A 26,564-nucleotide genomic window follows, 5' to 3' on the forward strand; every position below is an offset into this window, starting at 1 on the left:
CAAGTTAAAAACAAAACAAAAAAGTTAGAAATAATAATAAATTAAAAAAAGAAAGGAAAAATTAGGAGCGCCAGCACCAGCATTCAGTGATGGTGAATGCTCATGCAATGATTATGGAACTGACAGAAATTAAAAACCAAAAATCGGAATAGGCTATTCTACATGACAAGCAAAAGCAAAATTTTAATATTGAATCAAAGAACACGTGGTTAGTTTCCATTTGCATGTAATTTAGAATTCACAAGTGACTTCTTGAAACCACTGCATGTTCCGGTGGAAGGATTTACTGTTTGGTTTTTTGTTTTCTCAAATAACACACAACCATGATCTACTGGATGCTGTTATCACATTAGCACTGAATAGGAACTTCATCTTCCACTTTTTGAGCTGCTAAAGGAGTCAGAGAATAAATACACAATAAATGCCTTTGTACAAATGACTTGGAAACATCTACAGTAGCTTGGGGATTAGAATATAGTGGATGAAGACATGCTACTAATCTAGTTGGGAAGGACAAAAAAAGATCATTATATGGTTACAGCTACTGCAATGCCGAGAGCTTTCCCCCTCTTTTAGGAACAAAGCAATGCCAAACCCAAGATCCATGTCTAATTTTAGGCAAGTCAAAAACATGCAACTTTAATTCCTTAGCAAAAATCAAAATGTATGTGTGCTTAAAAACAAAGGTGAGTAGATGGTTGGGTAAACTGTTATTCCATGCCAGTTTTTAAATGATGAATCTGAAAGCTTTCTTTTGGATTAGATGCATTTTAACCAGCTAATGCCTACTGGCAATTGTGCAAACTGTTTTCAGAAGAGATGAATGCTGTCCACTGAACAACTTACCCTCGGGCAGTCCCACCACTGTGGTGTAGCCGCAAACAAGGAAAGTGACTTGGTGGCCAGAGATGGCAGAAGGTGGGGTCCAGCTAATGGCAGTGCCAGGGTTAGTTCTACTTTGTAATCTTAGGTAATGTTATATACTCTCATGCCACTACAGGTCAAGGAGAAGTATAAAGCCTTACCTATGTTAAAAAAGGAGCGTGTCATTAGAATAGAAAAAGAAAATTTTAAACTATTAGAAAAACTCAGGTAAGCTTGAAGGGGGGAAGCATAGCAGATTCAAAAAAGAAAAATGTCTTAGTAAATTTTCTACCCCAAACAAAGCCAGCTCCTAAGAGGTGACTATGGCAGCTCTGGCACCTGATCCAGCTACACTAAGAGGAAGAGGCTGTTTCTGTGCGAGGTGCTCCTCTGGTTGCAGTGCTTACTATCTTTCTGTGGGCCTCTCTAGCCAAACCCTTCCACTGCCACAGGCAATAAGAGGGGTGGGTTTTTGTTTTTCCACTATGACACTTCAGGCCTCCAACTAGCTTTCACTATACAAAAGAGATATGAAAAAATATGTGCCATTGTGGAGCGCAGAACCTGGTAACTATTATGAACCAAGTCTAATGCCATTAGTAACAAAGGAGAATATATACATAAAGCTAAAACAGAATTCACACAGATGTCATGTAAACTTTAAAAGCTTAATTGGTAAGGCCCAAGATGGGAAGAAAATAAGCTAAAATATCAAAGGGACAAGGAAAAAACCTCCCTGTGCTGGGAAGTTGGTTACTAAGTAGATTTTTTTAATGGAGGCACAATATTGATCAGCTCTTGGGATTTCCATTACTTAAAGGCACATCCAGTATACATGAAATATTCTTTAACATTGCTGGTCTTCTATAAACATTTTTAGTCTGAAGACTTGTACCTTGACGCACTTTAGTGTTTGGGGGAAGGAAACCTAGACTTTGGGTTCTCTAAGCTGAATCAGCAGCTTTTTCTCTCATTCACACCTACAGACATACATGTACACACACACCATACACACGTGCACCCTATTTTTGTCTCGGGTTAGTCTGGATGGAGGGTACAAAGCCAAATGGCTTTCATGTGTCTTCACTGGAAGAGTCATGTAGCCTCTGAATCTGTGTGTGGACCACATCACCCTAGTGTCAGATCCTCTTCCAACACACAGAGCTAAGAAGCATTCTCTTGAATTGGATTATGATCTGAGCAACTGATTCTCTCAGAATTAATCCAGGATAACCAATCTGGGGCCCTTGGACTCCTCTTTGTTCACTTACATCTGTATCCACCCCAGTTAAAATCACACCTCATCCTCACCAACTATTTCTGTTATTGCTTAGAAAAGATGCCTGCCCCTTTACCCTTGACACATTTCCTGCTACTTGGCAAGTCAGTGTACAAAGTGTAGCTTAATATTCTCTCCATGTGTCACAGTAGCAGCACATTTTGATCTTTACTATAAGGGGACAATGGCTGTGCTCACTTTTCCCTTTCAATTAGGATTGCACAGATACTCAATCCTATGTGCTATATTTTTAAAGAATGTAATCTTTGCCTTTTTGAGTATCATATTTTTGTTGTTTGCTTAGTTGCCTGCTCTTTCCCTAGAACCCTATGGCATCTAAGGATGAAGAGCAAGAATCCTCAAACAAGCTCCGAGTTGCTTCATAGCTGCCCTAAGAGTATGGCAGGTTAAATAGACAAAAGAGGGTGGCATCTGTGGGCTTGCCGTTGGGCCACCACATAGGTTTCCTTCAAAGGCCTTCTTATCTCCATATTTACTATAACCAGCAGCTATTGTCATAAAACTCACTCTGAATTCTTTAACGAGATTCAAAGGAGAGTTTCAAGTGACAGAATTTCAAGGAAGCTCAAATCTCCCCTGGGTTCAGGCAGCTGCTACTGGAGCGTCCTAAGAAGTGACCAACTCAAGAGCATAATCTGAACCTTTGGCACATTGACTCAATACAATATTAAAAACTGTTTTGTGAGACTTGAGGGTTGGCAGGGTATGTTAACGGGAAGGGCATTTTGACTGCATTTCACAATAAGATCATTCACCACCTTGTTGAATTTAGGGGAAAATCAGTGGCTACAAGCAGCTCTTCCTGCTGTTTTTGTTTGGGAACATGATTCTCAATGACTGGCTTGCCAGGCCTTACAACACAGAGTGGGAAAACAATTTGAACAATCAAGATTTTAAGATGCTCTTTATCAAGAGAATCATGAGAACTGTCTTCAGAGGTACTGAAGAGAAATAAACCTGTCTTCTCTGAGAATCCTAGCGTTGGTGCAGACGATGCTATGGGAGATGACAGGTTAGTCCATCCTGATTGCTTGATCAACGTGGTCAAGTTTTATAAATTAATCCTTGTGTACCCTTTAAAAATACTTTTAAAAACATTTATCATCTTCCCTGCACTGTAGAGAAAATACTTGCTTTTTATTTTTCTGGTAATAGACCAGATTCCAGTCTGTCAATGGGTAAAGCAGACATGCAAGAGGAATAAATTGTTAGAGGTCCCCAGTAGATGGGGTGGCACCTGCTTACTTTTTCTTATCCTTGTCTTTCTTGGTTTGCTGGGCCCCAGACTGCTGGGCCTGGGACTGTAGTAGCTGTGCTGCTGCTTTCTTCTTCTGGAAATTGTTCACCTCGTCCTCGAGCTCCTTCTTCTTGTCTTCCACTTTCTTCTTCTCTTCTTGGTGTGTCCGCTTTAGAAGGTCAAACTTCTCGTGGAGCTGGAGAGAAAAAGAGGCAGACATGCTTGGAGAAGGGAAGGAAACTCTTACTAATGTAGACCATGTGAATCTGCTCAAAAACAAAAGTTGCATCATGTGGCTGCCGGTGCTTTCACTGCAGGAGTGAAGTACTGCCTGGTGGCTTATCGGAGGAGCCAGGCTAAGATGCTCAGAGCATCCCTGAGACCTAAGCTCCTTTGTTACTTGAGCTCCTTAGGGCTAAAAATTCCTTGAAAACCCTGATAAAAAGAAGATAACAAAAAAAATCCATCCTGGTAGTAAAAGCGCTTCTTTATTTCTGATTCCTTTTCACTATGTATGAAACACGTTAACTTAAGAGACGTACACAATGACTACAGAGATATAAACACATATCCATATTTTTTAAAAAAACACAATCACAGGATGGGGGTGTAGCTCAGTGGTAGAGTGCCTCCCAGCATGCATGAGGCTCTGGATTCATTTTCCAGCAGACACACAGACACATTCAGAAACAAATACAGAGAGGGAGGGATGCAGAAAGGGAAGAAGAGAGGGAAGGAATGCTTACTAGGTAATTTTAAATTTTTACCCATTATCCATTTGGTTCTTAAAGCCATAGCAAATAAAGCTCAATATTCCTTTCTCAGCAGCAAAACCATCTTGAGTGCTTAGTTATTCAAATGACCTCTAAGTTTTATTAGTCTTTTAAAGATAAATTAAAATAAGATAAAGTTACTTAGATGATTTCATTTAGAGAAGCATTGAGTTATAGGTCAAGCACTTGAGATACTCATTTACCAACCAGCAAAAGCAGACATCTCTCTCTCTCTCTCTCTCTCTCTCTCTCTCTCTCTCTCTCTCTCTCTCTCTCTCTCTCTAACAGAATGGGATGAGTGTTATGCTCAAAATTCATGTGAACTTTTAGGGCACAGTTAGTTTGGCCTGGGGGTGGGTACCAAGGTTGGAGGGATGCTGAGATTAGGAAGCGCAAGCTGGTAAGGGAGAAACCTGGGCACAGACGTGGAGTATGGGTTTTGCTTCAAACTGCAACCCACCAGAGAATGCCCTCCACTGTTTAGCCGAATTATCTGATAGACTAAGATAATAATAACAGTTCCAGAATCCAGACTTTCATAGGTCAAGAACTGTAAATTGAAGAAACACAGAGCTGCAAAGACCCTATGATCAGGACTAGAAACCTAAGATCTAAATCATGCTTCCTATATGGTTCCCAGTTTTTTATCTGCAAAATGAGGATAAGATTATCTAGCTGGGTGTGGTGGCGCACATCTCTAACGCCAGCAGCTGAGGAGGCTGAGGCAGGAGGATTGCAAGTTCAAAGCCAGCCTCAGCAATTCAGCAAGACCCTGTTTCAAAATATTAAAGAAAAATAAGCGGGGGAGGGACTGGGGATGTAGCTCAGTGGTTAAGCATCCCTCAGTTCTATCTCACTGTCAAAACCAAACCAAAACAAAAAAGATATCTGGCTCACTCTTCTTGCCAGGTTAGTATGCTACTGTGATAAAATATGTGCGGCAAGTACTTGAACTGGCATGAAATCCTATAAAATGCAAAAAATATATATATATTATTAAAATAATTCTAGATTTTTGTTTGTTGCGGGAAGACAGACAGCTTACCTCTTTCTCTGCCTCTTTAAGTTCAGCCTCTTTCTCCTTCACTCTCATAACAAACATCTGTCTCATCTCTTCTTCTTTCTTCTGCAATTCTCCCAGGAATTCATTCCTTTTTGCTTCATAGGTCTCCTGAAGACTATTCAAAATCCACAAACCAAGGGCAGGGTTATGAAATTGCATTGTTATGAAATTTCAGTGTACATCATTTCTATCCATCTACTTCCCAAAAAACAGATAAAGCTGCTGCCTACCATATTAAAGCTCAAATAGAATGAAAGGGTTTTTTTTTTTTTTAAGTTATTTACACTGGGATTGAAAAGACAAGGGCATCGAAAACCAGAAATGAGTCAATAAACACAATGCTGCACTAAGGGAAATCACTAACTAGCCAAGTTTTATCTCACACACATTCACACAGAGATAGCCTGGGCTGAGGATGTGATTTTGAGTTTTAGAAGATGAAGGTGGCCTAATAGGGGTGAAATGAACAGGGAATGAAGTCAGAAAGAGCAAAATTTGAATTTTGGCCCCACCAACTGACTGACCTTGGGAAAGGACCAGCCTCTCTAACTCTGCAACTGTGAGACGTGGATACAATAGCACTTACCTTCTGGGATGCGATTATTAGAATTAGATGCAGGACAAGTGAGTAAAGCATTTGACAATAAATCAGTGCTTAATAAATGTTCCCCTTCCTCCACTCATCTCCCTCCAGCCCTCAATCTGAAAAACAGACTCAGTGAAAATACTAGAGAGACAAGAGTACTTCTAAGGGTAGAAGAGAAAACTGCTACTTTTCAAGTTATATCACCAAATGTAAATCGTGCAGGAAGGATTTTATTTTCATTTTAAGCCCCATCTTCTTCCTGTCTGCAGAACTGACAGCCTAATATTTTATACTGAGTGCCATAATGCAGCTTTATCTCTAAGTCAGAACATTTACAGAGAAAACTACATTTACAGAGAAACTACCTTTGGTAACACAATCAAGAAAACACACCCCACCCCACAGGTGCAATATAAATAGCTGCTGATTTTACAAGGTGTTCATCCCCGCCCCTATCCCATCAGTTTCCCTAGAACAATGGTTGTATGGAGTCTGCAATACAATGTTTGTATTATATCTACCTTTACCCATAGACCTATTCACCCCAGGGATAAATTACAAACTGAATACAAACTGTGGAGGACCCAGGGTCCCTGTAAAGCCCCCACAATAGCCACAGAAACATTAGATGGAAAGAAGGGGGGGGCAGGGCATGAACTGAACAATTAGGTTAGGATTAGAATCTATTAGTCAGGATGGTACACTTCTATAATTATCACCCTTATTAGTTTATGAGAAATAAATTCTCCAGTCCCCAACACTGCCAGCCCTATCTACTTGTGAACAACCACGAGTCTTGAGTTTCCATAAATATATTTAGCTTTCATATTACGAGACAAACACAAGTTGGACAGTGTTAATGTTAGGTAATACTAATAGCACTATTTGGTCTATAGTCACTGAGAGATTGAATTCTGTTGGCAAGAAAACTATAAATAATTCATGAATTTGGTTTTGTCAGCTTGTAATAAACTCTTCATCACTGTTATGTGGGTCAGAACTACCAAAGGAAGCTAGGCATGGGGGTGCACGCCTGTAATCCCAGTGGCTCGGAGACTGAGGCATGAGGATCACGAGTTCAAAGCTAGCAACTTAGTGAAGTCCTAAGCAACTTGGCAAGAACCTACCTCTAAAAAAATATCTAAAAGGGCTGGGGTTGTGTATATATAAAAATTGGCTTGGTGGTTAAGCACCTGGGTTCAATTCTTGGTACGAAAAAAAAACTGCCAAAGGAAGAGAATGACTTGTCCTTATTATGAAATGTTACAGAAAACTCAATTTCTGTTGATTTTAATATAATGAACACATCTCTCTTCTAACAAACAATGGAATACCTTTTCATAGAAATAATACCCAACATGTGGTGTTTTAGAGATCACCACCTAGTTTCAAGAGAGGATCTCTGAATGAGGTTTCCAAAACTGAGAGTTAGGTGCTGTGTGTGCTTCTCTTTAAAAGGATTCACAATGCACAGGGCATCCCCCCTGGCAGCACAGCAGCACACCGGGCACACCTGAGTATACTTTTTCTAAATTCATATTTCCAAGCCCACTCCTAGAGATGCGGATTCAGAACATCTGGCTAAGGTAACATCTGTTTTGAAATGCTTCCTGGGAGATCACAGGTAACCAGCTGGCTAACCACTGCTTATTTGAGAAGCCCATCAGTGAAAGAAACAGGTGGACTTGTTTTAATGTTTTATCACAGGAACTTTCTGAAGGAACTCACAGATAGAAGTGGTTTGAGTAATGCTACCCCAAATACTGAGAACTCCCACGATGACTCTGTTGTATCTAGTCCCAACCACAACCTAACCCATGCCCCAGTTTCTGGAAATACATTTTCAAACTATGTATCACAGTCCAATCATAGATTTTTTTTTTCAATCATAGATCTCAATCATGATAAAAAAAGATCGAGACTAGGACAGAAAGCAACAGAGTGCAAACAGAAGAGTTGGTGTGTCGACACCCGATCACAATGGAAAATGTTTTGTATACTCCAAATTCCTGTCTAGAATGCCCTGTCCTTGAGAAAGCCTAAGAGCACCTTTGCTCTCAGCAAGACTAGTCTCAGCCACAGGCTGGTAGTTCCCTGGGCCAGCACAGGGGAAAAGGGCTCAACAAATGCTACTACTTAATTATTCTGTACCCTACGATGTGAACCAGCTTTGACATGGGAAACGATAATCATAGCAACATACGAGAAAGAATCCTAAAACCTTAGCCCAAGGAACCAAACAAAATTAAGTTACTTAAAAATAATTTAGAAAACCTATAATATCCACAGAGTCCTATCCCCTAGGCACCTCCACCAGTTGAGCTGTTATTACCCAGAGACTGTAGAAACCCTAATATTTCCAGGTATCAAACTCCAGTTCAGAAGCTGGGATTGTAGCTCAGTGGTAGAGCGCTTACCTAGCATGTGTGAGGCACTGGGTTCGATCCTCAGCACCACATAAAAATAAAGTTATTGTGGTCCATCTACAACTAAAATATATATATTTCAAGTATAAAAAATAGAAACAAAACTCTCACAGGGGCAAGAGGGACCCCAGAATGTCTTAATCTCTGACATAGTGGTGGTAATGAGCACTTTCTGTGGCCTGACTAGTGGTGAGTCAAGAAGGGGCTTTTTGTGAGGAGGAAGAAGCAGTTTGAGCAGGGACTTTTGTACAAAGGGCAATGGTATCTCAGGAAAAAAAAAAGAAGTGGGGAACAGCCAAAGGAGACACAATCAGGTCCAGTGGCGGCTTAAAGTCCTCTCTCCTCATTTACCCTAAAATGCCACTCAGAAAGAGAGCTGGAATAAGAGGGCCCTGGGTCCAGGGAAGAGATGGCTGCTCTCGTTAGGTGGAAGTGAGTTCCAAGGCTACAGGGCAGCAGTGAGCATACACCGGGGTGAGTAGGCACAGGAAGGGTAGGCTGAAGCCTGGATATCTATGCTCTCTGCCAGGAGACAACAGAGACAGCACTCTAAACACAAGCAGGTTCAAGGACAACCCCAGGGCCAGACTCCATGAGCTCTACTGCCTCTGGTGTGCTTCTGAGGCCTGAATTCTCCCGTCACTGGCAGCCCAGCTCCTCATTCTCACACTATGTAACACACACAGGTGACAGCTGTCACTACTAGAACTGATCTTAAAGCTCACTCTCTATTACAGACACGATATACACTACTGCTTAAAGGAAAGGATAAATTTCAGCAAACACCCACATAGGAATCTACTTTGAGGATATTAAAAAACATTAAGGTTTTTAGATTCCTCCAAAGTCATCCTAAATTCATATGGGGAAAAAAAAATCTCCTACGAATATCCAGGAGTGATGATTTTGAAGTTGAAATTCTGGGAAGTTCCTGAAATCAACTGTCGTTTCTGCTTTTCCTAAATTCTGCCGTCCTTCACATGAGGTCACCTAACTCCACTCCTCCCTCAATGGTCCCAGGTGCTCAGGAAATGCTAGGTAGGATAATGATTCCTTAGGGGAAAGGCTCAGTGCTTTTAAAGTAGTGGTTTCCAAGAAAAGGAAATCAAACTCATCTCACATTGCTCTTTACCTTCATGTATAAACCAATGCCAACTTTTTTGTTCTAAATGATTTTTCTAGTAGTGAGAGGGACCTGCTTTGAGTGAGCAGCTTTCCAATTTAAATGGAAAATAGGGTCCTGTTTATTGAGAGGATACAAAGTATTCATTTTTAGAGGGTCTGTTTTTTTCCTACTTTTATTTTTTTCTTATATAGGGTAAAGAGTAAAGATCTTGGTAATAAATTTGTAAGTATGATTTATTTTCCCTTTTCATCATCAAAAAGGAAACTTTAGGCCAGTAGAAAAGGGACCAAATGGAAATGGGGAGACAAGTTCTCTATGAGTCAGGTAAGCTCAATGACTACTCTCACCAATCCTAAAGGCCCTGTCTATAGAGTGGTCAGAGGAATGGGTTGGCCCAGCAACTCCCCAGCCTTGCAGAAACTCTGCTGGAACCACCCAGCTCCACTTACCCTGGTGGGCACTTACTCTGGGCTTGCAGGAGATGCCTTAATTTAAACGCCAGCGACAGAGACAGCAGAGCAGGTGGCAAGCTAGCACCTGGGGGGAATGCCCAGCATCCCCAGGTTCCCAGAAACCTGAGAGCCCTGGGTCACCTGGCCCCTTCTGGTGGTGGTAGAGAGCTAACGGTAGTATCACAGACTCTTCATATTCCACAGATTTCAGAATTAAAAAGAACATAGCTGTGCTGAATAGTTCCAAACACTGTGGGAGGCAAATTACCTCTAACAAACTCAGTCACACATTCTAATTTTTACAGCAATTCACAGGCTCCAGGTTATGACCTAGTCTAGGTTTCCGCAAATTATAGCCCAAGGACCAAATGTGAGTCCCTCCCACCTGTTTTTATAAATAAAGCTTTACTGAAACACAGCCATCCCCATTTATACTATGGCTTGTGGTCACTTTCAATTGACAAGAGTAGAATTGCTTACTTATGATGAGACCACGTGGCCCGCAGAAGTGGTCCATTATAAGGAGTCCTGGTGCTAGATCTAATCTGTCCTGATCTGGCTCAAGTGAAGAAACTCAGGCCTGGATGGGTTAAGGATGTGAGTAGTAACAGGGCCAAGACTTAAACCCAAACCCCAGAAACTTTTCCCAGTGTTCTTTAGCACTAGCCGGATCTGAACAAGTGGGGGATGTAGCCCAGTAGCAGAGCACTTGCCTAGTATGCGTGGAGCCCTGGGTTCAATTCCTAGTACCAGGGGTGGGGCGGCTTGGATTTGAATGAATCCAGTGAATGAAATCCAATTTTATGGCAGAAAATTGAATGAATCCAATTTTATGGCAGTTCCTTTGTTTTATTTCGGGAACACAAATGCTCTATGAAATACTAAAGATAGCCTTTTCTATACAAAAACTGTTTTTATCAGGTTTAATAACCATTGAATGAACCTAATTTTGTGGGACTATTCTTTGGTAAATGCATTTCAAGGTACCTAAACCTGTGTAGACAAAAAGGCCTCCTACCCCTAGACTAAGAAAGTAACATTTCATACGGCTGGAGAGAGTCAGTTTTATAAGGCCCCAGGGCGGAATACATGATGCAAATTCAGCTAGAAGTTAACTTCTTGGTGAACAGCCCTTTGTTTGGGTCTTCATTCTCACCAAATACACACATGCCCATGGGCCTGCCCAGTAGCACTGTAGCAGGGGACCAGCGGAGGCATTACTGAATTACCTCCAAAGGAATTGCAGGAAAAAAAAAAAAAATGAACCTCTTCTCTTTCCCCAAAGTAGCTCAGACCCAGGGGACAGCACAGGTTGCCTCCGGTTCTGTGGATATCAAAATATTTCTGGGCTAGCCACAAAAGAGAAAGAAAACAGTTTTTTTTTTTCCAAGGCATTGCAGCCTTCAATCAGAAGAGGCAGCCAGCACAGACAAACCTCACATCATTTCAATTCAAATTCCCACTAAGAAATAGGTTGGGTACAATTCTCTCCTCTACCAGAAGGTGGCGACCTGGCTTGGCAGCCTCACCTTCCAGGGTGACCCAGAGCTGTGCCTCTATCATCAAGCCTGGTGGGCACCAGTACTCCAACCCTGTCAATCCTTTCCCTGCCACTGGGCTCTAGCAAGAACTGCACATTTGTTAGGGCAATAATTCTACATTCATTACTCCTTTTCAAACTTTACATCTCCACCCATCAATGATGTGGGAAAATATATATACATTTTCTAAAAGTTATTCCCTTTCCTACTCTCCTCTGTTGGTAGAACTGTACTGGACCATTGAAAGCTAGTAAGAGCGCTCAAAAACACCAAGAGCTTTGAGAAGTTAAACCTATTTGGCAAAAATGTGTGGCTCAATAGCTGGGACAGTGGCGCACGCCGTAATCCTGCAAATTGGGAGGCCAAGTCAGGAGGATCACAAGTTTCAGGCCAGCAGCAGCAACTTAGTAAGACCATAAGCAATTTAGTGAGATCTTATCTCAAAATTAAAAAATTAAAAAGGGTTGAGGATATAAAATTAAAAAGGGTATGTTAGTGATAACACTCCCCTGGATTCAATCCCCAGTACTAAAGGGTGGGGGGACTGTATGGACCAGGATCTGTACTCTGCAAACCTAACAGTTAAGAGCCTGGGCTCAGGAGTAACATAGTGAAGCTCAAATCCCACCCACCTCACTTACTTGTAGGGTATTAGCTAGGTTGCTTACACTCTTTCAGTGCTGTGAGTTTCATCATCTACAACTCTAGTTAGTTACAATAATTCAAATACAGTGGTACAGTGGTTATCACAGTGCCTGGCTTTATGTTCCTTGAATCTCCTTCCCCAGGCCACTCCATCACCAACACCCCAATCCAACATGCATTTTCTATGATGCACCAATGTGCTACGCACTGCCAGATAGACACTTAACAGCTGGGTACCCTCATACCTGAAGGGTTTGCTGTCAGGGTCAGTGTCCTTGAATCCCATCTCCTCAAGCTTACAGCGCCGGTACAACTCATAATGGCGGGTGTGTGTCTGTTCTCTCAAGTCTTCCATGTTCACGCGAATCAGCATCTCCCGCAGCTTCACAAAATCACAATGGTTTTCATTCTCAACTGCAAATGATGGGGGAAAGTAGGAGAAAGGGCTATTAGCAACATCACAGAAAATCTTAGATGCTTCCAAGATGTTGCTACCATCACTCTGAACTCTCTGAAATCTCAAAACCAACTAAAGGGGTTTTACAGCCATCAGAAAGGATTTCAGATAGCACTGAAACTAACACTAATGGTGGTAAGGCTAACTGCCGGGTGACTATTCTGTGCAAAAACTCAGAGAGGAGCTTTACAGATTTTGACTTTATCCTTCACAATCATTCGACCAATAAACTTTGTGATTTTTGCTTTGCAGATAAAGAAGCCTGGCTTTGATAAGCAAGCTGACCTCCCAAAAAGAGGTAGCAGAGTCTAGACTCAAACACCATATCATCTGGTCCAAAGCCAGGCCTGTTTCTATCATTCCATGCCATCAGGAACTGTACCAGGCAGTTTTTAAATACCACCATTATTCCCAATTACCAAATATTTATTGAAATAACACTTAATTGGAAGACAACTTTCCCAGAGATGACTGAGCAAGTCATCCTCTTGTTTGCATGAAATTGTTTTTTCGTACTTTCTGATACTTTGCTGATGCAACTGGTTCAGGCTCCTGGGGAAATTTTTATTTTCTAGGAATTTATGCTGAATTTCCTACACAACCAGTGAAAGCTAGTAAGAGGAGTCACCTTATTGCCACTAGGGCTTGGCAGCTGCTTCTCTCTACTGTCTGTCTACCTGCATGGGTCTTTCTCACCTTGATAACAGCCAGGAATGACACCACACCACGTACTCCCACCTGCCCCTGTTTTACACTTTCCAACACAGGGAGGGAAGAATTGTGGTCATTCACCCTAGACACTGACTTCAGAGTCCCCTTCCCGTGATGGACATACCCTGCACCACGCCCCAGGGGTACTGCCTGGCCTTTGCCATCTTGTTGCCAATCTTCACCTCTTCGGTGCTGCCAACCACTGCGAACGGGAGGTGGACCTGCCAAGCAACAGAAGAGGAGTGTGGTTATCTTCCACAGCTCCAACAGAGTCTGTTTCTCCACCCACCTCTGCAAGCTCCTCCTTCTGCAGAATCTCTATTTCATGGCAAGACACAAGGTGGGCCAGAAGAACACATAGAAGATTCTCTAGCTCATGTATCCTACACCCTATAGCCAAATACTTGTTAGGAGCTAGATTGCAGGGAAAACTGCAGAAGCAGTAGCATCCATACAGTAAGCTCTAGATGTGCCCCATCCAACACAGCCGTCACTCACGACCTGTGACCACAGAGCAGGTGAAGTATAGTTTGTGGAACTCAAAACTTCACTTTTTAATTTTATTTGCTTTTAATTAATATACATGTAAATTCCAAATGAAAGCAGTATAGAATGTTTTCCTGTTCAACATAACTTTGTTGTTTGTAAGGACAGCATTTTACTACGCTTCAAAAAAAAAAAAAGACCAGTTTTGGCAAGGTAAGTACAAATTTAAAGGGAAAGGGCTTTTTGTTTGTTCATTTGTCTGGGAGGCGGGATTGATACTTATTTCACATAGAAGTATGTTAGGAGTAATCTAAGCATGTGAATCTGCTTTTTAACTATAAATTTTCTTTCTTTTTTTTTTTTTAACACTAGTTATTGAACCCAGAAGTGCTTTATCTCTGAGCTACATCCTAGTACTTTTTATTTTTTTTATTTTGAGACAGGGTCTCATTAAGTTGCCCCAGGCTAGCACTGAACATGTGATCCTCCTGCCTCAGCCTCCTGAATTGCTTGGATTACAAGCATGTACCACCAGGCCCATCTTACCTATAAATTTAATGAATTGTAAATACAGATTAAGCATTGTTAATAAAAAATGAAAATACAAATTGAGATGTACTAACATTATAAAACTTCAAAGACTTGCTATTAAAGGATCATGTTAATAACTTTTTAATTCATTACATAAAGAAACAATAATATTCTGGATATACTGGATTAGGATTAAGTAAATTTTTTAAATTAATTCATGCTTCATTTTTTTAATGTAACTACTAGAAAAATTTAAATTACTTGTGTAGCTCACATTGTATTTCTATTGAACAGAACTATTTAGATAGCTGATCACTGCACAAATTTCAAGTCAGAAACACACGTTAGCCCAAAATACTGAATCAAGCCTACACGTTAGCCCAAAATACTGAATCAAGCCTTCCACTCAGATTTATCTCAAGCATAGGTGGTGTCCAAGACAACCGACTCTTTTCTAATGGTTTATTTGGTAGTTATGGCTACACTCTGGGGGTAGGGAGAAAACTAATTCTGTTTTTCTATTAGCATACAAGAATAAAGAGATTTGATAGAGTTGCTCTTAGAATTACAACCCAATATCCTTCTCCTACAAATCCATTGAGAAGGAGAATGTTTTCAAGTCAAATCCTTTTCCATGGAGAGCTTGGCAGAATCCTCACCTCAAGTTTCTCAAGTGGGACTTTGTGGAAGATACAAGATTATTTAAATTTCCTAGTTAATCTCACCACTCTGAAGGGAGGAAGGAAAGCACATTTTCCTTCTCACACTCAAAGTCTGAAACTGAACCATGGTCCCTGAAGCTGAGGAACTCAAAGGTCTTTCTAGCTAACAATTCTGGTCCGATGACCAAGGAAACATTTCCATTCAATGCATCAAAAGCAACCACCAGGGGAATCTGTGTTACTCAGCTACATACACATCATATGGAATCATATGATTCTGTTTCATATGAACTGTTTGCATGAAAAGCCTAAAAGAAAATTTTTTGATAAACAGCAGGATTAATTTGGAATGTCAAAGATCTTCAGTCTTACTAATTAGACAAAGAGAGAAAGAGAGTAAAAGTTTGTGGATATTTTCTTTCTAGGAAGTTCAATGCAAACTTAATTTTATAACCATAAAACATTATTTAAAAGGATTGAGGTGGGGGGATGGAGAGGTGGCTCAGTATTAAGAGTGCTTGCCTAACTTCTCAGAAAAAGACAATTGATCAACAAATGTATGAAAAAAATGTTCAACATCTCTAGCAATTAGAGAAATGCAAATCAAAACTACTCTAAAGTTTCATCCCACTCCAGTCAGAATGGCAGTTATCAAGAATACAAGTAATAATAAGTGTTGGCAAGGATGTGGGGGAAAAGGCACACACATATATTGCTGGTAGGACTGCAAATTGGTGCAACCAATCTGGAAAGCAGTATGGAGATTCCTTAGAAAACTTGGAATGGAATCACTATTTGACCCCGCTATCCCACTCCTTGGTCTATACTCAAAGGACTTAAAAACAGCATACTACAATGATGCAGCCACATCAATGTACAGTATAATTCACAATAGCTAAACTGTGAAACCAACCTAGACGCCCTTCAAAAGATGAATGGATAAACAAAATGTGATATGTATGTGTGCGCACGCGCGCGCACACACACACACACACACACACACACAATGGAATATTACTCAGCATTAAAAGAGAATAAAATTATGGCATTTGCAGGTAAATGGATGGAGTTGGAGAATATCATGCTAAGTAATCCAATCCCCCAAACCAAAGGCCAAATGTTTTCTCTGATAAGTGAATGCTGATCCATAAGGGGAGGAAGGGCATGGGATGAATGGGCACAGGGGACAGAGGGAAGGGGACAGGGCATGGGGGTAGGAAAGATAGAGGAATGAGACAAACATCATTACTTTAAGTATATGTATGATTACACTAATGGTATGATCTACTTCATGTACAACCACAGAAATGAAAAATTGTGCTCCGTTTGTGTACAGTGAATCGAAGTGTATTCTGCTGTCATGTATAACTGATTAGAGCAAATTAAAAAAAAAAAGGCTTGGTGGCATGAATGAGAACCTGGGTTCAATTACCATTAAGGCTTTAAAAAAAATGATAGAGAGAGATATAAAGAGAAAGTAGATGATTTTATTCATGCTTACTGAACCCTACACTGAACCCTACACTAAGATCCCATATTGCGGTTCTATAGAAGAATGCACACATGGCATCTCCACCTGAGCTGAGATTTGTCTTGGAAATCAGTAACCATTCGAGTAAGAAGGAAATCTGAGATCATCCTGCTTAACTCTCCCACTTAATAGGTGGGGAAACTAAGGCTCAGGCTGGTTAAAAGACTTGCAGTGGTAGATCTGGACTCCAAATGGAGTCTCAGGTTCCCAGTGCAGGTTCTAGCCACTCTGCAATGCTTCTACAAAGAAAATCTTCCAGGAGAGTCATTTGTACCCATTTTATTTGAGGTCTTACACTCATCGTTGCATTAATCTCTGCCACCGTTTCTTCATCTGTAGGGAACTGATATATCTGGACGCCATTGCTGACTAGTTCACTCATGATCTTACTTTTAAATTTGTGCAGTTCATTCTTGGCAATCGTGTCTGCTTTTGCAATTATTGGAATAATGTTCACCTGTAAAACAAACATGTCCATTTTTACACAACTTCAACATAAGAGAAATAGACATGGGTGTAAAACAAATAAATAAATATTGTAAAACCTCACTGTAAAAAACATATATGACGCTGAAAATTGGACTATTTACCTAGATGCAAAATTAAGAAGACCTGGGATAATCTTTTAGTTCCATCTCAGAACACTTAGACTTCCTTCCATCCTACACAGAAATCATACTTGTAATTTCCTCTCCTGTGCTACCTCATCCTTTTTTTTTTTTTTTTTTTTTTAAACAGAGGGAGAGGAAATGTTATTACTCCATGACAAACAGCGGTAACAAAGGAGCTATTCTTTGAATAACCAACCACTCCTACTGGACCCCTCCCACTTTCTTTAGGTGCTTGACTTCTGCATGCTCTGACAGTGTGATCACAAAGTTTCTGTTAGAGCAGCAGAATGTCAGCCCCATGCAGGCTAAAATCCTTTCTTTGTTCTGATACCCTGAAAATTGCTAGGTGAGGGGAACCTAAGTATTAGAGCAAGAATATTTTTACTTACTTTAAAATTTTTCAAACTCACACTAGCTGATTCTTTTGAAAATCAGCTTCTATCATATTTCTCCTTCATGCCAGAAGTAGACCCAGTGCCAAAAACATGGCTCAATTTCTGAGTCTCCTCAGTTATGAATAACAGGGGAGAACTTGGAGTTTGACATTAATGGCAGACAGCCCAGAACGAGGGCCAAGGACACCCTAGAGTATAAGCTTTAAACCCAAGGTGGGCCATTTTTTTCCTACCATCCCCCAGCCCTGTCCACAGGACACATTTTTTAAATCCACATTTTAAGATTAACTTTCTTCTTCCTGTATGGAGGTTTCAATAAGATGCTACTGACATCTGATATTTAGAGCTCTGCTCTTCACCCAGCCCAAGAACACTGAAGGAGAGGTTTCAGGTCACATCTGCACTTTTGCTTCTCCTTTTATCTCCCACAGGCCAAATCAGAAGACGTGCTTGGTAGAAAGTCCTTTTCTTCAACCTATTCTACAACACACTCCTAAGTCCCTAGCACTTGGGATTCCTTCAAGCGAAGTATAGACTGGAAATCATCACTCATGGCAGGGGATGTGTCTGGATCACAACCAGGGAACCAAAACCTTCCCTCCTGTGTTCACTGGCTATCTTGCATCCACACTTGGTACTCCATTAATACCAAAGTGGACAAGATGACAGAGGTTTGTGTTTCCTTGACCAAACTGATCAAGTAGATAGAGACACCAAGCAATTTAGTTTTAAGATCTCTTTTCTCTCATTGGCAGGAGTTTGAGAATCTTTTCTGAAATGATCATGTTTTCTTAATTCTTCCCTTCACTTGTGTAAACAAAACGTGGATAATATCATTTTCAGATGCTACACAGCTCTCCAACTCTAATAACAATTCAATCCTTGAAAGTTTGACTTGCACGGTGATTGAGGTGTTTGGTTGCCTTGTGCTGGATCAGCTTGTTTTGCGTGCCACACCCCCTTTTCATATGAAAATCACCTCTGCTAAACACAATTTCATTTTGTGGGCTATTAACCTGGCTTGGTCTACATGCATGGCCCTCAGGTAAGAGGCCACCTCACTCTGCTTCCTTTGGACTGTCCGTGGAGCATGGGGGGCTCCTGATGATGGGGGACCTGCCTCACTTTCAAAGATCTGACAGCAGAGAGAGCAGCCTGGCCTGTGCAGAGTCCCATCCGGGTAACGGCACAGCTCCCAGACACTCAGCTCAAGTGCAGCAAACCCAATGGGCTGAAGAAGGGTTTCTATTTATTCTCCCAAGAGTGCTCTCACTGCAGTAATCCCTTAAGGCCATCGGAATATTTTTCTGTAAAACACTGTGTCTGTGTGTGCTGGAAGCCCAAGGAGCCTGGCTCGGCTTCAGCCTCTCCAGCCAAGCCCTTTGTGGGCTGTTCCAGAAGAAACCTTGTGGACAGGCTGATCTCTAGTTTGGCCTCTAACTATTTTATCCCCCTAGAGAATAAGCATCTTTTAAAGAGTGTTGTTTGGACCAAAAAAAAAAAAAAAAAAAAAAAAAAAACACACCAACCAAGCCCTCTATGGTCCTTATCACCTGATAAGAATTTCCATCTGAGGGCTGGGGTGGTGGCTCAGTGGTACAGCGCTTGCCTAGCATGTGTGAGGCACTGCGATTGGTCCTCAGCACCACATATAAATACATAAACTAAAGGTCCACTGACAACTAAAAAATATTAAAAAAAAAAAAAAAAAGAATTTCCATCAAATGCAAGAAAGTATTTTTCTAGGAGAAAATACCATGACTTAGATTTACGGTTGTTCTGGTTGCCATTTGCTTTTCTTTGTTTCAAAATGTGTTCTCTTCTATATATTTCAAAACAGAAAATCAAATTAATTGTAAAGCAGGAAACCAAATTTTATCAAATTTAATAGTCACCTCCTTTGAAGGCTCTGAAAAAGAGGATACAAAGGCATCAAGCTCAGGGGACAAGCTGAATGGAGACTCCACTTCTTCTGAACACCCATGTTCAAAAATCTAAAAAGCCAGGCTGGCCTCAAATAGGCAAAAAGTTAACATTTATTTCATTTTAAACTTTGAATTAAAGTTTTAAAAATCATTTAACATTAAAGAAATGGCCATTTTAGAAGTTAATTTAACCTTTAAAAATCTTTTAAAAAGAGATTTAGAGAAAGGTTTTAAAGAAAATAAATGAATCTTGAATTTATACTTCAATCCCTACTTAAGAACTAAATGTATTTTCTAACAAGCCACGTTTTGTTGCTGTTGTTGTTGTTGTTGTTTTTGTTTTGTGGGCTATTCACTTGGAGATTAAACCCAGAGCCTCGTGCATGTGAGGCATGCACTCTACCAATGAGCTCTATTCCTAACCCACAAGCCACGTTTTGTGAGTTTTGTTTTGTTTTGGCCTAACATCCAGAAAACAAAACAAAACAAAAAACCAAATTGTAGTGAAAGCAGAGAATAAATTGAGGCCTTAGAATAAAGGTACTCTAAAAGGAGAATTAATATAATCAGAGTGACAGACAGTACCTTACTGTCCAGCTTCTTCATGGTGACCAGGTCCAGAGACTTCAGTGAATGTCCCGTGGGGGCGATAAAGTAGAGGCAGGCGTGAATCCTCGTGTCGTGGTAGTTGAAGAGAGAACGTTTAATCTTCAGTTCCTCTTGCAAATAGGCCTCAAATTGGGCGTCGATGTATTCCACTATTGGCTTATAGCTACAAAACAGAATATTTTGAAAATACTTTTAAATCTGCATGTTTCCAGTCTCAAACCTCTTTCACAGAAACATCATCAGTGGCTTCCTCCTAAAAGCTGGAGTCCAAGTTCCTTACCTTGGTATCCAAGGTCTTCTGTCACTTGGCCCCTGAAAAACTCTCCAGAATCATCCATCTCTCCCCCACTCCTTCCCTGGCAATACACAGCGACGACCTGTAGTGGCCCTTGTACAGTACATCTTCATTTGCCTCTGGCCCTCTGTCATGCTGGCCCCTGTAGCTCTAACAGTCTTCTTTCTAATATTCTCTGGGCTAACACTCATTCTTTAAAACAGAGACTATACATACATGGAACATGCTACCTGTTCCCTGCCCTTTGCCCACCCCCCAGGTGCCCAGAGAAGATATTAATAAGAGGATTTAGCATTCTTTCCTGCTGGGCCAAAACTAGCTTTGAAATCCATCTCAAAAAAGTGTTTCTGAAAGACTTTAACAAGTGATTGGCCCTGGTGCACAAAATGAAACTGGTTTATGACTTTGGGATATGGCATCATCACCCATGGGGGCCTTTCCTCCAGCCATTCCTCCAGAGACAAGATGAGGTGCCTGTCTGTGCTCCCTTAAACCCTATACACACTCCCCAACTCCATCTAGAAATTGAAGAGCTTATGTTACCAACATCTTCAAGATTTATTGGTAAACTTTGTAACTCTCTCTTCTCTTCACCAAAACATAGTTCAACTCTGTTTTGGATAATTGTGTATGACTCTATTAACTGACCATCAACACACTGTTAAAAGCATTTTGGGTCTACATCATCAATAAATCCCATCTTCTGCAGGGAGTAAGTCTTATGTTAGGTCACCATGGGAAACCCATGAACTCTTTCAGTCTCCAAAGGGGAGCAGCTCAGAAGTTCATTTTAGCAGCAGAGACAGATCTATTAGGAAGACAAAGGGTTAATCCACCCCAAACTTAGTGCCTTTCTGGGTAATGATTTAAATAAAAACCTTTCAACACACAGATCCCAGATCCATAAATTAAACTGAAACCTTGAATAGGCACTACAAATATTTCATAATAAACATGACAGCAGACATTCTAAAGGAAAAAAAAAAATCCCCTGAAGTAAATAATAATGCATTTATGATCAAGACTAAAAGCAGTCAATAAATACCTTGTGGTGATATTTTTCTTTGGTGATTTTATCATAATACAGTGGTTCAATTTAAGCACTTAGAGTCTTTAGATATTTAAAAAAAAAAAGGTAAAATATGTAACTGTAACTTAAAAGCCCTGAGTCATAAAAAGTGAAATTCTAATAGAAAGGATAAGTGAGTAATTAGATTATTCCCTATTTTTCAATTTTAAAATGCAGGCTCGTACTACATAGCAATAATCATAATTATTATTATGGGATAGTTATATAGGATGGTGGCTAGAAAGATGGATTCAAGTCAGACTCCCTAAGCCCAAAATCTGTCTTCATAGTCCCTAGCTGTGTGGCCATTAGCAGGCCACTAAACCTCCCCTTGCCTCACTCTCCTCAGAGATAAATCAGGGACAAAACAGTACCTTTACCAGAGAGCTATTCTGAAAAATAAATGAGCTAATATAAAGGACCAGCACATAAAAGTACAATAAATTAAAATGTCCTGAATTAAAACAAAAAAACCAAACCAGGAAATTTGTACCCACCCAGTTCCCTGGTGACTGTTCTGCTACTGAGCTCATACCTCTGGGGAAGTGGACCAGGCCATTCAAAGGAGGTCCACCCATGTCTGCAGGCTGGTGCTTTCGTTTCCTGACACTGGAGCAGTGTTTAGAGATAGATGAGGGTTCTCCCCAGCACCCTCTTAGCCCAAAGGGAGAAAAAAAACAGCTCACCACATTTATTCTTCTTGCCTCCCTAGTTTCTGAATTTAAACTGTCCTTGTCTCCTCTCAATACTAGCCTAAGTGCATTTCCGCTTTCTTACTTCTGGTTTTGATTTTTATCCTCAAAAGACCCTGGAAGGCATAATAACACTGAATTTTTTTTAAATTTTATTTTATTCTTTTGTGGCGGGGGTGCTTTAAAAAAACAGTCTCCTTTATTTGGTGTATCTTTGTTTATTGTTATAAAATGATTATATCTTCCTCAGTGAAGGATGCTTTCTGACCTGGATTCAAGTCATCTTTTGATCTCTCACATCTTAGGTTTCCCTTGCCTGCCCCCATTAACCACTCCTGCTAGTCTTTCAATCTCCCTCCCTCCACTCTCTGTGATCTTCCTGAAAAATCATGCTTTTTCCTGTGTCTCACTTTGCATTTATCTAATGACAAGTCACAAATGTCTACCTCAGTGAGCTTCAGATCACTTACCCAATTGTTTATCAGATACTTCCAACAGCTCTTCAAACCAAACTGTTCAATCCTGCACCCCCAACCCTCAAGGTGGTGAATGACAAGAGCATCCACACCACTGTCCCATCAGAGACCTGGGATTCAACCTGGAGACCTCTCTTATCTCACGTGCCTAGTCAAGCATGAAATCCCTTCTGTTTTACCTTCTGTATCATAAACAAATAACCACTATTTACCAAAACCACTATTCCCTACGTCAACTATTTAATTATGTTTACAAAAGTTTCCTCTTGACAAGAAATAAGCCCGCCAAGTGATTTGTACTCCTTGTCATAATACAAATTTTCTGCCCCTTCCTTCAATCACTTCCTTTCTTTTTTCTATCTGCATTCATGGTCAGAAAGACCAAGAAGCTTAATCCCAGCTGGCCTTTTTCTATCTTCCATTCACACAGAAAGGACACCTACTTATATTCTGTGTGGCCAATTCAAACTTCTTGATTCTAACCATACCGAGCTGAGGAGACGGAGGAGATCAAATCAAACTAGTGTGCATTTTTACATAATCCCCTTTTACGACATGAGTGTACTCCTTGTAACCCACTACTCATTTTCTTCATATGCTTCCAGACATTAAGGGGAAAAAAAAAGCAATAAAATCACAAAGGGTGACCCTAAAAGTAATGGAAGAAGTTATTTAATATACTTTTCTATCCATCCAACCTACCCACTGATCATTCTAACACAATGGCAAACTTACCAAGTTTTTCTCTTATCTTGCTGTTAGCCCAAAACAACTTTTCTTACCCCTGCACTACCTCTACCAGAAAACATTAAAAACTTAGAATTTAACAGCTAAGCAGCCCATATCACTTCTATTTTATAACTCTAATAAACATCTCAACGGGTTTTGGTTATTCAGGCTTTTCAGGACTATTATCACAATTTGTGATACCCTATGGAAAGTCCACCTCCCATCTCTCAAATGTGGGACAAACTAACTATTCTATTTCCAGTTGGACAGCAAAATATAGTTTTCTTTCGTCTCCAGACCCCTTCCTTTTTCACCGAAGAATACAGACAGTCAAAGCAAGGAAACCCTTAAACAACAAGGAGTTAAACATAACAGGAAACCTTACCAGATCTCTCTTCCTGCCTCCTTCTAGCTAGCCTGGTCAAAGGAGATAATGATGCAGGAATGCTACATGTCCCAAGCCTATGTAAACAAACTGGGACATTCTTAAAGTCTTGCATCTATGGCAAAAAAAATAAACCTTGCCTAATCCCTGAAGTAGGTAAAAATAATCATGGGTTACAGAAGGTACACATCCTTTCCCATGTGGTTACATACAGATGCAAAAATGCATATTCTACTTCCAATTTTCTTCCAAGCAGAGCTTGTCCGAATAACTATTTTTAAACAAGTGATTTGGGTTTATAGTCAACAGTGTCAACAATGCCTTCTGAGGCACAAGGGAATGGGGAATTTCAAATGCCATTCAAAGAAGTTATGCAACAGCTGTCAAGAAATTTCAGAGGGAAAAAAAATATTTGGTATCTAGGTTAGGTTAATATCACACTTCCTCTCTTCTAAATCTCCTTGGTAACTATTATTTGACCCAAATGAGTCAGATCAGTTCTTAAAGAGGACTCCAGCTGCAAATATGAGGCTCCATGTTGCACTAACTTCAACTATTTGCTGTTCAGGACTGGTGAGTGATAACCACCAGCCAGAGGGGAGGTCCTCATTCGGGGGAGGCACTGAGGCAGTGACTCTTAAGCTGAAAAAGCACATGGAATCTTGGTAGCAAGATGCTGGGTGGAGAATGATTCTTACTCAAGTGGGAATCCTGAAAAAGTCCAATATAAAAGCATGATGTTCCCTAACCCCAGGGAGAATCTGTCCAGCCTGAGAGCTAAGGAACAGGCCTGGCTCTGGTGTGCTCTGTGACCATACAATGACCAGAAGCCCCTGGCATTCTCCCCAGCTCCCACAAAGCACTGTGCACTGTGTTCGTTTTCTCTCTCTCTCTCTCTCTCTCTCTCTCTCTTTCTTCCTTGATGCCAGGGTTTTCTCTTCATTTATTTCACTGGGCATTAAAACCAGCCTTCAGGCAGGAACCTCTTCTTCATGACTTGGCATTGAGGTCTCAAGCGAGGAGCAACTGCTCAGCTGCAGAGTCAGAGCTTAGCTGTCCCTGCCCCAACACAATGTACGGAGAGTCCATTCTGACCAGATGCAAAATAAAATCTTCCTATCTAACAATAGACACAGGACAAGGTCTATTGGAGAGCATTTCAAGTGCTCTATAGATAAAGAGCTCGGTGCTCCAAGAATGAATTAAATGTTTCTCTCTGATTATTGAGATGCTCTGCTTCTACTTAAATCAGGAATTGTTAAAATATATCTAGACAATACACATTTTTACACAAAAATAATTCAAGTTCCTCTTTACAAAACACATGTTTATTGTGTTTTGAGGAAACACAATTTTGAGGAAAAGTTAAAAAGACGAAAACTCTGATATTAATGAAGCCTTAAACAAATATACAACTTACTTTTACACACTGGTGTCTTTAAGGGGTGAGACATTCTCATAATGTCACTGCCCAAAAATGTCTCTGGAAGTCTCATTCTAGAAATATCTTTGGGCTGGATAGTTTCTTAAATCTCTTTTGAGAATGAATTTACATTTTCAAACAGTCAAGCTATCTGAAGTTGAGACTAAAGAACAGGACTGGTGTTGGGAAGGACAGTGAGCTAGATCTGAATTAACATGTGGGTTGTGCATTGGAAGGTTAAGAAGTAACAGCTTCCCTTAAGCAAGCGCAAACAGCAGCTCACAGTGAAAACCCAAACTTATATGTCCTTGTAAATGGGCTATATGTATTTTATAAAATAAAAACTCACTATATATTATTTTCTAATTATATCTTCAAGCTTATGTGAAGAACCATACCAGTTTTAATGACTGATACATAAAGCTTGACTGGCAGCTAGGAGCCTCCATCTATACACAAACTACTGAACCAAAATGCTTTAAAAATAATTTTCTTTCTTTCTTTCTTTTTTATTTATTTTTTTAAAAAATATCTCTAGTTGTAGATGGACACAATACCTTTATTTTATTTATTTATATGTGGTGCTGAGGATCAAACCCAATGACTCACACATGCTAGGCAAGCACTCTACAACTGAGCTACAGCTTCAGCCCCTAAAATATTTTTATTTCTTAACCAGGCATAATAGCATATGCTTATAATCTCAGAGACTTGGGAGGATGAGGCAGAAGGTTCACAAGTTCAAAGTCAGCCTTAGCAACTTAGCATAGCCCTAAGAAACTTAGGGAGACCCTGTTCCCAAGTAAAAAAGGGTTGGGGATGTGATTCAGTGATTAAGGGCTCCTAGGTTTAATCCCTGGTACCAAAAATAAAAAATATGTATGTATTAAATATATATCTAATTTCTTAAGTAGGTTCAACAAGTGTTTTTTCCACAGATGCACAGAATTCTGTAGCATCAATTACTCAATTATCTCTGCTTAGGAGGGGAAATTTTATTCAATTGACTGGAATCCTCATTAGTCTTCACCAAAACCCCAACTGCTCTTCAGACTCCATTTGGCAATTCTGACTGCAAAGCTCTGCCTAACAGAGCGGCTTCCCTCTCCAGAAGAGCCTCAAGCCATACCACTATCATCAACATTAAGATCCTATACCAATCAGAAATTCACTAATACATTTCAACAGATCATGCATAACAGTGCTTTCTTCACTATGGAGTTTTAGGAGTAATATCACTTTTAGAGGTAATATCACAAAAGCCATCAAAGTACAGAATTACAACCTTAATATAACAATATTCCTCATCAAGACCTAACCTTTCACAATGTCCTTCCTCAGGCCTCCATGTGAGAAGAGGACTGTATGAAGTGTCAGAGTGGCAAACACCTAGGGTAATCCCTCAAAGCTAGATACATTCCTAAGGTCCATGGCTTGTCACCAGTCAAAAACCCACCACGATACAGTCTCCTAAATCCTGGGCTGTGGTTTCTTATGCAGAATCACAATGACTCTCAGTTTTCATCCAAATCAGTAAAAATTTGCAGATTAAGTCAAATATCTC

At 40.3% G+C, this 26,564-nt stretch overlaps 1 protein-coding gene across 10 annotated transcripts in view; it reads right to left on the bottom strand.

Annotated features, from left to right (window-relative positions):
* The window catches only part of Septin11 (septin 11), a 97,446-nt gene that overhangs the window by 11,799 nt on the left and 59,083 nt on the right, over positions 1 to 26,564 (bottom strand). For 4 of the 10 annotated variants that reach the window (XM_026403157.2, XM_026403153.2, XM_026403155.2 and 1 more), the window contains exons 4-9: positions 19,908 to 20,094; positions 16,666 to 16,848; positions 13,306 to 13,402; positions 12,259 to 12,427; positions 5,220 to 5,352; positions 3,410 to 3,597 (exon numbers count right to left, since the gene is read on the bottom strand). In XM_026403157.2, the coding sequence (XP_026258942.1) occupies positions 3,410 to 3,597; positions 5,220 to 5,352; positions 12,259 to 12,427; positions 13,306 to 13,402; positions 16,666 to 16,848; positions 19,908 to 20,094 (957 nt within the window). Of the gene's footprint in view, positions 1 to 3; positions 3,598 to 5,219; positions 5,353 to 12,258; positions 12,428 to 13,305; positions 13,403 to 16,665; positions 16,849 to 19,907; positions 20,095 to 26,564 lie in introns of those variants that run through there. The other 6 variants (XM_026403159.2, XM_026403158.2, XM_026403152.2 and 3 more) reach the window with 5 other exon arrangements.

The sequence above is a fragment of the Urocitellus parryii genome, chromosome 10, assembly GCF_045843805.1.
Source record: "Urocitellus parryii isolate mUroPar1 chromosome 10, mUroPar1.hap1, whole genome shotgun sequence".
Lineage (NCBI taxonomy): Eukaryota > Metazoa > Chordata > Mammalia > Rodentia > Sciuridae > Urocitellus > Urocitellus parryii.